General features: G+C 46.5%; 1 protein-coding gene across 9 annotated transcripts in view; it reads right to left on the reverse strand.

Moving 5' to 3' along the window:
- Positions 1–13,817, reverse strand: part of rbfox1 (RNA binding fox-1 homolog 1) — an 899,382-nt gene that overhangs the window by 123,705 nt on the left and 761,860 nt on the right. For all 9 annotated transcript variants that reach the window (XM_055651004.1, XM_055651005.1, XM_055651001.1 and 6 more), the window contains one exon: positions 13,432–13,674. In XM_055651004.1, the coding sequence (XP_055506979.1) occupies positions 13,432–13,641 (210 nt within the window). In that variant the 5' untranslated portion in view covers positions 13,642–13,674. The remainder of the gene's footprint in view (positions 1–13,431; positions 13,675–13,817) is intronic.

The following is a 13,817-nucleotide window of genomic DNA, read 5'->3' on the forward strand; positions in this document are numbered from 1 at the left end:
TTAAATACTCCTGACTCCTATCTCTGGTGCTCATAGCTAGAAACGTTCATAGTCCCACAAAATGGTTACACAACTTCTGCCACCTTGTATTCTAGTCATTCACATTTAAAAGTTAGCAATCTCTTAACCTTCTGTGTCGGAAGTGAGTCGGAAGTGTGTCGGAAGTGTGTCGGAAGTGAGTCGGAAGTGAGTCGGAAGTGAGTCGGAAGTGAGTCGGAAGTGTGTCGGAAGTGTGGGAAGTGAGTCGGAAGTGTATCGGAAGTGAGTCGGAAGTGAGGGAAGTGTGTCGGAAGTGAGGGAAGTCGGAAGTGAGTCGGAAATGTGTCGGAGTCGGAAGTGAGTCGGAAAGTCGGAAGTGGGTCGGAAGTGAGTCGGAAGTGTGTCAGTGTGTCGGAAGTGTGTCGGAAGTGAGTGAGTCGGAAGTGAGTCGGAAGTGTATCGGGAGTGTCGGAAGTGTGTCGGAAGTGAGTCGGAAGTGAGTCGGAAGTGAGTCGGAAGTGTGTCGGAAGTGAGTCGGAAGTGAGTCGGAAGTGAGTCGGAAGTGTGTCGGAAGTGTGTCGGAAGTGTGTCGGAAGTGAGTCGGAAGTGAGTCGGAAGTGAGTCGGAAGTGAGTCGGAAGTGAGTCGGAAGTGTGTCGGAAGTGAGTCGGAAGTGTGTCGGAAGTGTGTCGGAAGGAACTGCAGATGCTGGTTTACCCCGAAGATAGACACAAGATGCCGGAGTAACTCAGCGGGACGGGCTGCATCTCTGGAGAGAAGGAATGGGGTGACGTTTCATGTCAAGTCTGAAGAAGGGTCTCGACCCGAAACGTCACCCATTCCTTCTCTCCAGAGACGCTGCCTGTCCTGCCCAGTTACTCCAGCATCTTGTGTCTATCTTTGATGTCAACCTTATGATGATGTTCTCTGCTATCTGTGAACATTGCCATTTTAAAAGTACTTGCAATAAAAATCTCCAGATATTTATTTCTCAATTTAGGATCATATTCTGAACCCGTATGGCTTTTTCCTGTTTAAACAATAGTGTAGTATATTGTAACTATCTGTGTACTGAACTAGAGATGATGCTCGCTGCTGCCTTTGTCCCGGACATGTGTGAATTTTAATGAGTTTGGTCTTTAAATACTGGTCAGCTGTATCTAGTTGCAGTTATATATTCCATTTAACACAGATGATAACACTGTTCTGTCAGGGTTTGGTCACGTCTGACAAAACTGATTGAATCTTTTGAAGAGTTGACTTAAGCAGTGGAGGAGCCCCTGTGTATTGGTGTTAACAGTATTAGTGAAAAAAACACCAAGAAGCTGGTCAAACTGGTTAAACGGGCTAGCTCTGTGCTGGAGGGGAGAGTAGACTCTGGGATGGATGTGTTCAAGAAGGAACTGCAGATGCTGGAAAATCGAAGGTACACAAAATTGCTGGAGAAACTCAGCGGGTGCAGCAGCATCTATGGAGCGAAGGAAATAGGCAACGTTTCGGGCCGAAACCCTTCTTCAGACTGATGGGGGGGGGGGGGGGAGAAGGAAGGAAAAGGGGAGGAGGAGGAGCCCGAGGGCGGGCGGATGGGAGGAGATAGCTAGAGGGTTAAGGAAGGGGAGGAGACAGCAAGGGCTAGCAAAATTGGGAGAATTCAATGTTAATGCCATCCGGACGCAAGCAACCCAGGCGGAATATGAGGTGCTGTTCCTCCAATTTCCGCTGTTGCTCACTCTGGCAATGGAGGAGACCCAGGACAGAGAGGTCGGATTGGGAATGGGAGGGGGAGTTGAAGTGCTGAGCCACCGGGAGGTCAGGTTTGGTTATTGCGGACCGAGCGGAGGTGTTCGGCGAAACGATCGCCCAACCTACGCTTAGTCTCCCCGATGTAAATCAGCTGACACCTAGAGCAGCGGATGCAGTAGATGAGGTTGGAGGAGATGCAGGTGAACCTTTGTCGCACCTGGAACGACTGCTTGGGTCCTTGAATGGAGTCGAGGGGGGAGGTGAAGGGATGTGGGTGTGGGATGGATGTGCTTGAGAGGCGTATGAGGCACAAGGTGCAGGTCATCCTGAAAAACCCTGGGCATCCCCTCCATGTAATTCTGGACTCGGAACAACAACTGGCTCCTCTCCCTGCCCTGTAGAACGGAGCGGTTCAGGAGATCCTTCACCCCTGCAGCCATTAGATTTTATAATTCGGACCGCTAGGCTGTAGGGGGATGCATTTGTGCAATTTTTAATTTTTAACTGTTAATTATTGGTCTTTCGAAGTATTTATTGCTCCCAGGTCGTGTCCACAGTGTATTTATGTATCTCCTGTCTGCGTTCGTTTTGAATCTGTGGGTTTGTTGGTTGGGGGCTTCTGGGCATCGGAATTTCCCTGAGGGGATCAATAACCATATGACCATATAACAATTACAGCACGGAAACAGGCCATCTCGGCCCTACAAGTCCGTGCCAAACAACTTTTTTTCCCTTAGTCCCACCTGCCTGCACTCATACCATAACCCTCCATTCCCTTCTCATCCATATGCCTATCCAATTCATTTTTAAATGATACCAACGAACCTGCCTCCACCACTTCCACTGGAAGCTCATTCCACACCGCCACCACTCTCTGAGTAAAGAAGTTCCCCCTCATATTACCCCTAAACTTCTGTCCCTTAATTCTGAAGTCATGTCCTCTTGTTTGAATCTTCCCTATTCTCAAAGGGAAAAGCTTGTCCACATCGACTCTGTCTATCCCTCTCATCATTTTAAAGACCTCTATCACAAGTCCCCCCTTAACCTTCTGCGCTCCAGAGAATAAAGACCTAACTTATTCAACCTATCTCTGTAACTTAGTTGTTGAAACCCAGGCAACATTCTAGTAAATCTCCTCTGTACTCTCTCTATTTTGTTGACGTCCTTCCTATAATTGGGCGACCAAAATTGTACACCATACTCCAGAATTGGTCTCACCAACGCCTTGTACAATTTTAACATTACAGATGTTTATTATTATTATCATTAAAGTATTTATTATTATTATTATTTATTAATATGGACATCCAGAAGGAAGTCAATAAAGTCTTCCTTAACTTCCTTAACCTTTTCCTATGGTTTGTATGGAAACTTATTATTTAATTTATGTAAAGGACTTTGGTGTCAATGCGAGTTGACTTAAAATGTGCTATATAAATAGAACTTACTTACTTACTTAACTGTTGACCTAGTGAGGAAATTCGTGGAACAGCAATAGGCTGTGAGTGGGAATAATGGGCAGGGATTGGGAGAATGCAACTGGGGAAAGCGTGGCACGGTGGCGCAGCGGTAGAATTCACAGCGCCAGGGACATGGGTTCGATCCTGACTACGGGTGCTGTCTGTACGGAGTTTGTACGTTGTCAGTCCACACCGACCTGTGATCCCCGCATACTAACACAATCCTACACACACTAGGGACACTTTACATTTATACCAAGCCAATTAATCTACAAAGGTGTACGCCTTTGGAGTGTGGGCCTTAAATCCCCTGGAGATCTCGGGGAAAACCCACACAGGTCACGGGGAGAACGTACAAACACCATACAGACAGTGCCCGCAGTCAGGATCGAACCTGCATCACTGGCGCTGTGAGGCAGCAACTCTACTGTGCAACCGTGTCGACAAGCAGAGAGCTGGAAAGCATCAGAAGGAAAGCCTCAAGAATGGCCAGGAATTGCACTTCACCAGCTCAAAGTATTATTTTCTGAAACTTAATTTATGAAACCAAACTTGAGAGGGATTTTACACTGGAACGCTTTGTCCCGCTGCTCAGTGAAGTCAGAAATAGAAACGCATCCGAACAAACTATCTTGTCACAAACCCACAAAGGTCCCAGAACAAAAACGCCAAAGGGGATGATTCAATTAAATATATAACAATTCAATCAAATAGACCACGAAGCATTAAATTAATATTTTAGAGGCAAAAGACTTTTGAATTACGTTACATTTTTAAAGGAAATTCTTGATACTTTGTTGGTTATATTACAAGTTAGTGTGGAACCAAGGAAATGCAGGTGCTGGTTTACAAAAAAAAATCACCAAGCGGGTCAGGCAACATCTGTGGAGAACATGGATAGGTGACGTTTCACAGAGTGCTGGAGTAACTCAGCGGGTGCAGCAGCATCTATGGAGCTAAGGAAATAGGTAACGTTTCGGGTCGAAACCCTTCCGGGTTTCGGCCCGAAACGTTGCCTATTTCCAGAAGGGTTTCGGCCCGAAACGTTGCCTATTTCCTTCGCTCCATAGATGTTGCTGCACCATAACTCAGCGGGCCAGGCAGCATCTGTGGAGAACATGGATAGGTGACGTTTCACAGAGTGCTGGAGTAACTCAGCGGGTCAGGCAGCATCTGTGGAGAACATGGATAGGTGACGTTTCACAGAGTGCTGGAGTAACTCAGCGGGTCAGGCAGCATCTGTGGATGGCAGAGGATTCTCTGAAGTCTGAAGAAGGGTCTGGACCTGAAACGCCACCCTTTCCTTCTCTCCAGAGATGCTGCCTGCCCCGCTGAGTTACTCCGGCATTTTGTGTCTATCTTCGGTGTAGAGCAGCACCTGCAGTTCATGAACCCCGACTCTAGCCAACTCTCTCCACAGTCCACAGTTCAACAGAAGCGGGGCAAGGCTCAACAAGTAATTTGTTCGTAACGGGGTTCTTTGATATTAGTTTATTGTCACGTACACCGAGGTACAGTGAAAAGCTGTTGCTGCGTGCTAACCAGACTGGCACTTTAGAGATGTTTGGATGGACACGTGGAATGACGGGGCTAGGAGAGGTAAAGATCATGTGCGGACAGATGCGTGTTGGTTTTGGCCTCATGTTAGGCACAGGCACTTGTTGGCATCCTAGTACTCAGTGGAAAGACAATACATGATTACATTCGAGCAGTCCACGGTGTACAGATACACAAGATACATTTATTTGTCACATGTGCCAGTTGGGACATAGAAACATAGAAACATAGACAATAGGTGCAGGAGTAGAGGCCATTCGGCCCTTCGAGCCTGCACCGCCATTCAATATGATCATGGCTGATCATCCAACTCAGTATCCTGTACCTGCTTTTCTCCATACCACCTGACCCCTTTAGCCACAAGGGCCACATCTAACTCCCTCTTAAATATAGCCAATGAACTGTGTGGCCTCAACTACCTTCTGTGGCAGAGAGTTCCAGAGATTCACCACTCTCTGTGTGAAAAATGTTTTTCACATCTCGGTCCTAAAGGATTTCCCCCTTATCCTTAAACTGTGACCCCTTGTCCTGGACTAGTACTAATAAGTACTAGTAAAACAGGAGGGCAGAAACAGGAGGATTATTGCGAATGGGCAGCTAACAAGATTGCACAATGAAATGATTGGACAGTGAAATGTGTTTACCATACAGCCGTACAATAAAATAAAGAACATAACACACGATAGAGTCCAACATAAAACATCCCCACACAGCAGACTCACTGTGAGGGAAGACACCAAAGTCAGTCATCTTCCTCGATGTTCCTGATGTTCACCCGTGGTTGGGGCCTCCCGAGCCCTCCACACGATAAAGGGAATAATGTTTAGCCAGTAAAGTCCGATCAAAGATAGTCCAAGACATCTACAGAAGTGGCGGCCTCAGATAGGCAGCCAATTTGATCAGAGACCCACACCAGCCTGGCCATGCTCTCATCTCGCTGCTACCACGGGGAAGAAGGTCCAGGAGCCTGAAAACCATGACCTCCAGGTTCAGGAACAGCTTCATCCCATCCATGGTAGGGAATTGAAGAATGCAGGTGAACAGAGGGATCTGGGAATAACTGTGCACAGTTCCCTGAAAGTGGAATCTCATGTAGATAGGGTGGTAAAGAAAGCTTTTGGTGTGCTGGCCTTTATAAATCAGAGCATTGAGTATAGAAGTTGGGATGTAATGTTAAAATTGTACAAGGCATTGGTGAGGCCAATTCTGGAGTATGGTGTACAATTTGTGGTCGCCTAATTATAGGAAGGATGTCAACAAAATAGAGAGAGTACAGAGGAGATTTACTAGAATGTTGCCTGGGTTTCAGCAACTAAGTTACAGAGAAAGGTTGAACAAGTTAGGGCTTTATTCTTTGGAGCGCAGAAGGTTAAGGGGGGACTTGATAGAGGTTTTTAAAATGACGAGAGGGATAGACAGAGTTGACGTGGAAAAGCTTTTCCCACTGAGAGTAGGGAAGATTCAAACAAGGGGACATGACTTGAGAATTAAGGGACTGAAGTTTAGGGGTAACATGAGGGGGAACTTCTTTACTCAGAGAGTGGTAGCTGTGTGGAATGAGCTTCCAGTGAAGGTGGTGGAGGCAGGTTCGTTTTTATCATTTAAAAATGAATTGGATAGTTATATGGACGGGAAGGGAATGGAAGGTTATGGTCTGAGCGCAGGTGTATGGGACTAGGGGAGAATATGTGTTCGGCATGGACTAGAAGGGTCGAGATGGCCTGTTTCCGTGCTGTAATTGTTATATGGTTATATGGTTAACCAACAGGCTCTTGAACACTGCACAACACTGACCACAAAGCTATCTCAGCAGCTGTGAACAATGAATGTTTTTTTGTGCATTATTGGACCTGTTCTGCTGCAGCAAGTAAGAATTCAATTGATCCATTTCCAGTACGTATGTCCAATGAACACTCTTGACCTGAAAAATCTTCTCCTTAAAAAAAGTTCACCATTGATGGGTTGGGAATCTCACATCCTTCCTCAAGAAGGCAGCCGGCATGGTCAGAGACCAGCACACCAACCTGGCCACGCTCTCATCTCATTCCTGCCATCGGGAAGAAGGTGCAGGAGCTATTGTGTATTGTGCTAACCAGTCAGCGGAAAGACAATACAGGAAGTTCAGGAGTTCATGTGTGATTGATGGGCCATTCAGACCATCAAACCAACACACCCATTCAATCAACCCTAACATGGTCCAATGAATGCAATCGGCCTGGCATGCACAAACAGACGATCAAACAGAACAAGTTGTCTAACAACTTTAGGCTGTGCACGCCGTATGCAAGAAGAAGAAGAATAAGAATCATGGCTGATCTATCTCTCCCTCCTAAACCCATTCTCCTGCCTTCTCCCCATAACCCCTGACACCCGACACACTGTACATGATTACAAGCGAGCCAATCGCAGTGTACGGATGTGGGATAAAGGGAATAACGTGCTGTGCATAAAAACATAGAAACATAGAAATTAGGTGCAGGATTAGGCCATTCGGCCCTTCGAGCCTGCACCGCCATTCAATATGATCATGGCTGATCATCCAACTCAGTATCCCGTACCTGCCTTCTCTCCATACCCCCTGATCCCCTTAGCCACAAGGGCCACATCTAACTCCCTCTTAAATATAGCCAATGAACCGGCCTCAACTACCCTCTGTGGCAGAGAGTTCCAGAGATTCACCACTCTCTGTGTGAAAAAAGTTCTTCTCATCTCGGTTTTAAAGGATTTCCCCCGTATCCTTAAGCTGTGACCCCTTGTCCTGGACTTCCCTAACATCGGGAGCAATCTTCCTGCATCTAGCCTGTCCAACCCCTTAAGAATTTTGTAAGTTTCTATAAGATCCCCTCTCAATCTTCTAAATTCTAGAGAGATATAGTCCAGTAAAGTCCAATTACAGATAGTCCAAGGGTCTCGAGGCAGGAAACATGTTCCCGATGTTGGGGGAGTCCAGAACCAGGGGCCACACAGTTTAAGAATAAGGGGTAAGCCATTTAGAACGGAGATGAGGAAACAAACCTTTTCACACAGAGGGTTGTGAGCCTGTGGAATTCTCTGCCTCAGAGGGCGGTGGAGGCCCATTCTCTGGATACTTTCAAGAGAGAGCTAGATAGGGCTCTTAAAGATAGCGGAGTCAGGGGAAATGGGGAGAAGGCAGGAACGGGTCTGAAGAAGGGTTTCGGCCTGAAACGTTGCCTATTTCCTTCGCTCCATAGATGCTGCTGCGCCCGCTGAGTTTCTCCAGCTTTTTTGTGTACCTTCAATTCTACAGCATCTGCAGTTCCTTCTTAAAGGCAGGAACGGGGTACTGATTGTGGATGATCAGCCATGATCACATTGAATGGCAGTGCTGGCTCGAAGGGCCGAATGGCCTCTACTCCTGCACCTATTGTCTAGTGTCTATTTACATATTGACGAACAGATATAGAGATTAACTTTTGTCCAAAATTACTGATCATTTCTGAAACTGTGACAGGTAGATCTAAACACAAGACTACATTAAGAAAAGCAATTACAAATGTCACTTCTCTTGAAATTTAAATTATAGCATTAAACAAACAACAGTGTCTCTGTAATTTAAATACTTGAAATAGCCCTCCTTGCTAAAGTTAGCCAAATGGTGAGAACAGGTTCAATGGTTCAAGATTAGATCGTCCAATGTTAAGGTTCATTCAGGCAATTGTAAAACTTTGCTCAAATGGAAAAAAAAAGCTGAAATTAAATTGACTTAAGAAAGACAATAGATAATAGGTGCAGGAGTAGGCCATTCAGCCCTTCGAGCCAGCACCACCATTCAATGTGATTATGGCTGATCATCCCCAATCAGTACCCCGTTCCTGCCTTCTCCCCGTATCCCCTGACTCCGCTATCTTTAAGACCCCTATCTAGCTCTGTCTTGAAAGTATCCAGAGAACCGGCCTCCACCGCCCTCTGAGGCATAGAATTCCACAGACTCACAACTCTCTGTGTGAAAAAGTGTTTCCTCGTCTCCGTTCTAAATGTCTTACCCCTTAAGAGCCCGTCCCACTTTCAGGACCTAATTCACGACCTTTTTTTACTCGTCGACATTTTTCATCGGGCTAGAAAAACGGCCCGACCTACTTGATACCACGGGAACAGGCAGCATCTCTGGAGAGACGGAATGGGTGACGTTTCGGGTCGAGACCCTTCCTCAGACTGGGAGACTGGGATAAATAATACTGTTTGAATTTTTGGAATTCCACTTCAGCTGTCGGGGAAGATGGGCAATTTAATGTTGGCAGCTTTTGTGACCCCTTCCCCCCCCCTCCATGTTTGATTTTCATTTAACCTCAACAGAATAGTAAGCCTGGCCAGGTATAAAACTCACAGCCAATTTGCAATCACCTATTTAACACTGGTGCCCAAATTAAATTTCACAGGAGGTGAGTTTGCCTGCAGAGTGTCCCTCAAACCCCCAGCCTGATGCTCATCGTGCTGTGGAATCAATAAGAGTATTGATCCTTATCTGGCATCACCTCGCCCAGACTCCATCTGCAGACACCCGAGACATTTCCAATTCTGGGAACCCGGCTGCAGAGGGGAGGTGGAGGCTCTTCGGAGAGAGAGAGAAGGTCCAGTAGAGATTTACGGGAATGATCCATGCCGATGAGGGATTAGGGTTACACGATTCCAGAGCAGAGAATCTCCTCTCCTCACCACCGAGGAGGCTGTTAATCGACGTCGCGATGAGAAAACGGCGCCGATATTGTTAGACCCGAGGAACTGCAGGTGCTGGTTTGCAAGAAAAAAAGGGCGCGGGTGCGCTGGAGTAACTCAACGGGTCAGGCGATATTTGTGGGGGATATGAATAGGTGGTGTCTCAGATCAGGGACCCTTCTTTGGGCTGATTGTGGTGGAGTTGGGGGAGGAGGGGGGAGAGAAAGCAGGAATAGAGGAGGGATAAGACAAATCCAGGAGACTGAAACATCATCCGTCCCTTCTCTCCAGAGGTGCTGCCTGTCCCGCTGAGTTGACCCCAGCATTTTGTGTCCATCCTGGAGAGTGACAGGTGGATACACAGAGTCACAGAGTGATACAGTGTGGAAACAGGCCCTTCAGCCCAACTAGCCTGCACCGGCCAACATGCCCTTATCATGTATCTGTAAATGGATCAATTGTAATCAAGTACTGTCTTTCCGCTGACTGGTTAGCACGCAACAAAAGCTTTTCACTGTACCTCGGTACACGTGACTATAAACTAAGCTAAGTGGTATCTGCAATAAATTTTAATTTCCAGAGACTCATCTCTCACCTTATAATTCAGTATTATCAGCAAGAGCTTCAGGTTAACTTGGGAAAAATCGATGCACGGAATTTCAGCTCCTTGAGATTCTGGCAGCATAATGCCTTGTGTCATGTTCCTCAATAATCACATTTACATGCCAATGTAAAAAAGAACCCTTTAAAATTGTCTCCGAAGCTCCTAATGTACCTTCAAGATCTGATTTGTAAAATATTAAAGTATCAAGTGAAATAATCAATTCTATGTTTTGTTTAAATCATCCATTTTCCTCTACAGCAGGCGGGGAAAGATAACTAATCTCTAATAAGATCAATGTGCTTTTGTAAAATTCTGCCTATCTAAACTATTTATTTTGACTTTGACATTGCAGTTCACAATTAGAATTCAGTTACAGAGATATATTCCGGTGTAGAACATAGAGTGCTGGAGTAACTCAGCGGGTCAGGCAGCATCTGTGGAGAACATGGATAGGTGACATTTCACAGAGTGCTGGAGTAACTCAGCGGGTGCAGCAGCATCTATGGAGCTAAGGAAATAGGCAACGTTTCGGGCCGAAACCCGGAAGGGTTTCGGCCTGAAACGTTGCCTATTTCCAGAAGGATTTCGGCCCAAGACGTTGCCTATTTCCTGCTGCACCATAACTCAGCGGGTCAGGCAGCATCTGTGGAGAACATGGATAGGTGACGTTTCACAGAGTGCTGGAGTAACTCAGCAGGTCAGGCAGCATCTGTGGAGAACATGGATAGGTGACGTTTCACAGAGTGCTGGAGTAACTCAGCGGGTCAGGCAGCATCTGTGGAGAACATGGATAGGTGACGTTTCACAGAGTGCTGGAGTAACTCAGCGGGTCAGGCAGCATCTGTGGAGAACATGGATAGGTGACGTTTCACAGAGTGCTGGAGTAACTCAGCGGGTCAGGCAGCATCTCTGGAGAACAAGGACGGTAATCTTTTAGATTGGCACACTTCTTCAAGAACAGCCATCCAACCATCCTCTGTCTTAAACACTGACTTGGCCTCCACCGCCTTCTGTGGCAAAGAATTCCACAGATTCACCACCCTCTGACTAAAGAAATTTCTCCTCATCTCCTTCCTAAGAGAACGCCCTTTAATTCTGAGGCTGTGACCTCTATTCTCCCACCAGTGGAAACATCCTCTCCACATCCACTCTATCCACGCACGAAACGCCCCCTTCGTATGTGGTAAGTAAATATGGAAAAACCCAATCAACAGCTCAGACAGCGATAAAAATAACGTGCGCAAGATCTGAAGATGGGAACAAAAAAGGAGTCAGAAGGGTATAATTTTATCCTCAGAAGATCCATTGAATTCACCATGATATGTAGGTTCCGGTTGCACTCTGTCAACAGATGCATTGTGAAAAAGAGTAGACCAGTTGTCTTGCCAGGCGCTAGTCTGCAGCCGCTAACACTGCCTTACTGCGTTCAACACAGTATCATGCCCCCTTGCACAGTCAAAATACACTTCCTGCTACCTTAGCTCAACAAGTCCTGATGCTGTTCGCATGGTGTGTGTTTCCATTAAACCAATAGCTCCGTTTCGTAGATGTCCCAATTGTCACAATTTGGACAAGATGGGATCGACTGTCAGAACCTCTATCTAGCTCTCTCTTGATAGTATCCAGGGAACCGGCCTCCACCGCCCTCCGAGGCAGAGAATTCCACAGGCTCACAACTCTCTGTGAGAAAAAGTTCAGTTCTAAATGGCTTAGCCCTTATTCTTAAACTGTGTGGCCCCTGGTTCTGGACTCCCCCAACATCGGGAACATGTTTCCTGCCTCTAGCGTGTCCATGCCCTTAACAATCTTACATGTTTCAATGAGATACCCTCTCATCCTTCTAAACTCCAGAGTGTACAAGCCCAGCTGCTCCATTCTCTCAGCATATGACAGTCCCGCCATCCCAGGAATTAACTTGGTAAACCTACGCTGCACTCCCTCAATAGCAAGAATGTCCTTCCTCAAATTTGGAAACCAAAACTGCACACAATACTCCATGTGTGGTATCACTAGGGCTCTGTACAACTGCAGAAGGACCTCTTTGCTTCTATACTCAACTCCTCTGGTTATAAAGGCCAACATGCCATTCTCTTTCTTCACTGCCTGCTGTACCTGCATGCTCACTTTCAGTGACTGATGAACAAGGACACCGAGATCTTGTTGTACTTCCCCTTTTCCCAACTTGACACCATTCAGATAATAATCTGCCTTCCTGTTCTTTATCCACATTAAACTGCATCTGCCCACTCACCCATTTTTTCCAAGTCACCCTGCATTCTCATAGCATCCTCCTCACAGTTCACACTGCCACCCAGCTTTGCGTCATCTGCAAATTTGCTAATGTTACTTTGAATCCCTTCATCCAAATCATTGATGCATATTGTAAATAGCTGCGGTCCCCAGCACCGAGCCTTGCGGTACCCCACTAGTCACTGCCTGCCACTCTTTGTTTCCTGTCGGCCAACCAATTTTCTATCCATGTCAGCACTCTACCCCCAATACCATGTGCCCTAATTTTGCCATTAGAATTTGCCATAAAGTTACTCTAACTCCTTTTAACTTTCATCTTGTTATTGAGGGAGTGTAGCATAGGTTTCCAAGGTTAATTCCCGGGATGGCGGGACTGTCATATGCTGAGAGAATGGAGCAGCTGGGTTTGTACACTCTGGAGTTTAGAAGGATGAGAGGGCATCTCATTGAAACATATAAGATTGTTAAGGGTTTGGACACACTAGAGGCAGGAAACATGTTCCCGATGTTGGGGGAGTCCAGAACCAGGGGCCACAGTTTAAGAATAAGGAGTAAGCCATTTAGAATGGAGACGAGGAAACACTATTTCTCACAGAGTGTGGTGAGTCTGTGGCACCTATTGTCTACTGTCTACTGTCTATCTGCAAGATCCAGATCCCAAACCACAATCAATGGGTGCATTTTAGGGCAAGAGCAATTGAGGAGCAACTGCTGAAACATCCCTGCAGATACTTTGCTTCCAACCTGTGGACAAACAGATGAGGTAGTAAAACTGCCTCAAAAAGTCTGGCAGCATCATCAAAGACCCACACCATCCTGGCCACACACACATCTCCCCGCTACCTTCAGGTAGAAGGTACAGGAGCATGAAGACTGCAACAACCAGGTTCAGGAATAGCTACTTCCCCACAGCCATCAGGCTATTAAACCTGGCTCGGACAAAACTCTGAACATTAATAGCCCATTATCTGTTATTTGCATTTGATCAGTTTATGTGTGTATATATTTATATCATGGTATATGGACACGCTGATCTGTTCTGTAGTCAATGCCTACTATGTTCTGTTGTGCTGCAGCAAAGCAAGAATTTCATTGTCCTATACAGGGACACATGACAATAAACTCACTTGAACCTTGAATGTAGAGGTAGTAAAGTGACACTTACTGTGGCCGTTCCGGACACGGTTTGTGCGTTTGTGTCGCTGGCGTTCTGTTCCGTGTGCGTCTGTGCCGTCGGGTACATGTTCAAGGCGTGCTCTGGGACGGTGGGCTGCCCGGTGTAGTCTGGGGCTGCGTGGGGGTGGGGGGCTGTGTATTCTGGCGGAATCCCATTCTGAGGAGGGGCGAACTGGGCAGACGGGTATGGCTGTGCCATCGTGTCTGGAGGAGCTGTGGCCTCTTGGTTACCCTGTGTATGTGGGAGGGGGGGGGAAAGGCAGAAAACACACAGAAAAAAAAAAGTTAAAGACCCACAAAGAGAGAGAGAAACATAGAGACATAGACAATAGGTACATTCGGCCCTTCGAGCCAGCACCGCCATTCAATATAAAC

The sequence above is a fragment of the Leucoraja erinacea genome, chromosome 20 (assembly GCF_028641065.1).
Source record: "Leucoraja erinacea ecotype New England chromosome 20, Leri_hhj_1, whole genome shotgun sequence".
Taxonomy (NCBI): Eukaryota; Metazoa; Chordata; class Chondrichthyes; order Rajiformes; family Rajidae; genus Leucoraja; species Leucoraja erinaceus.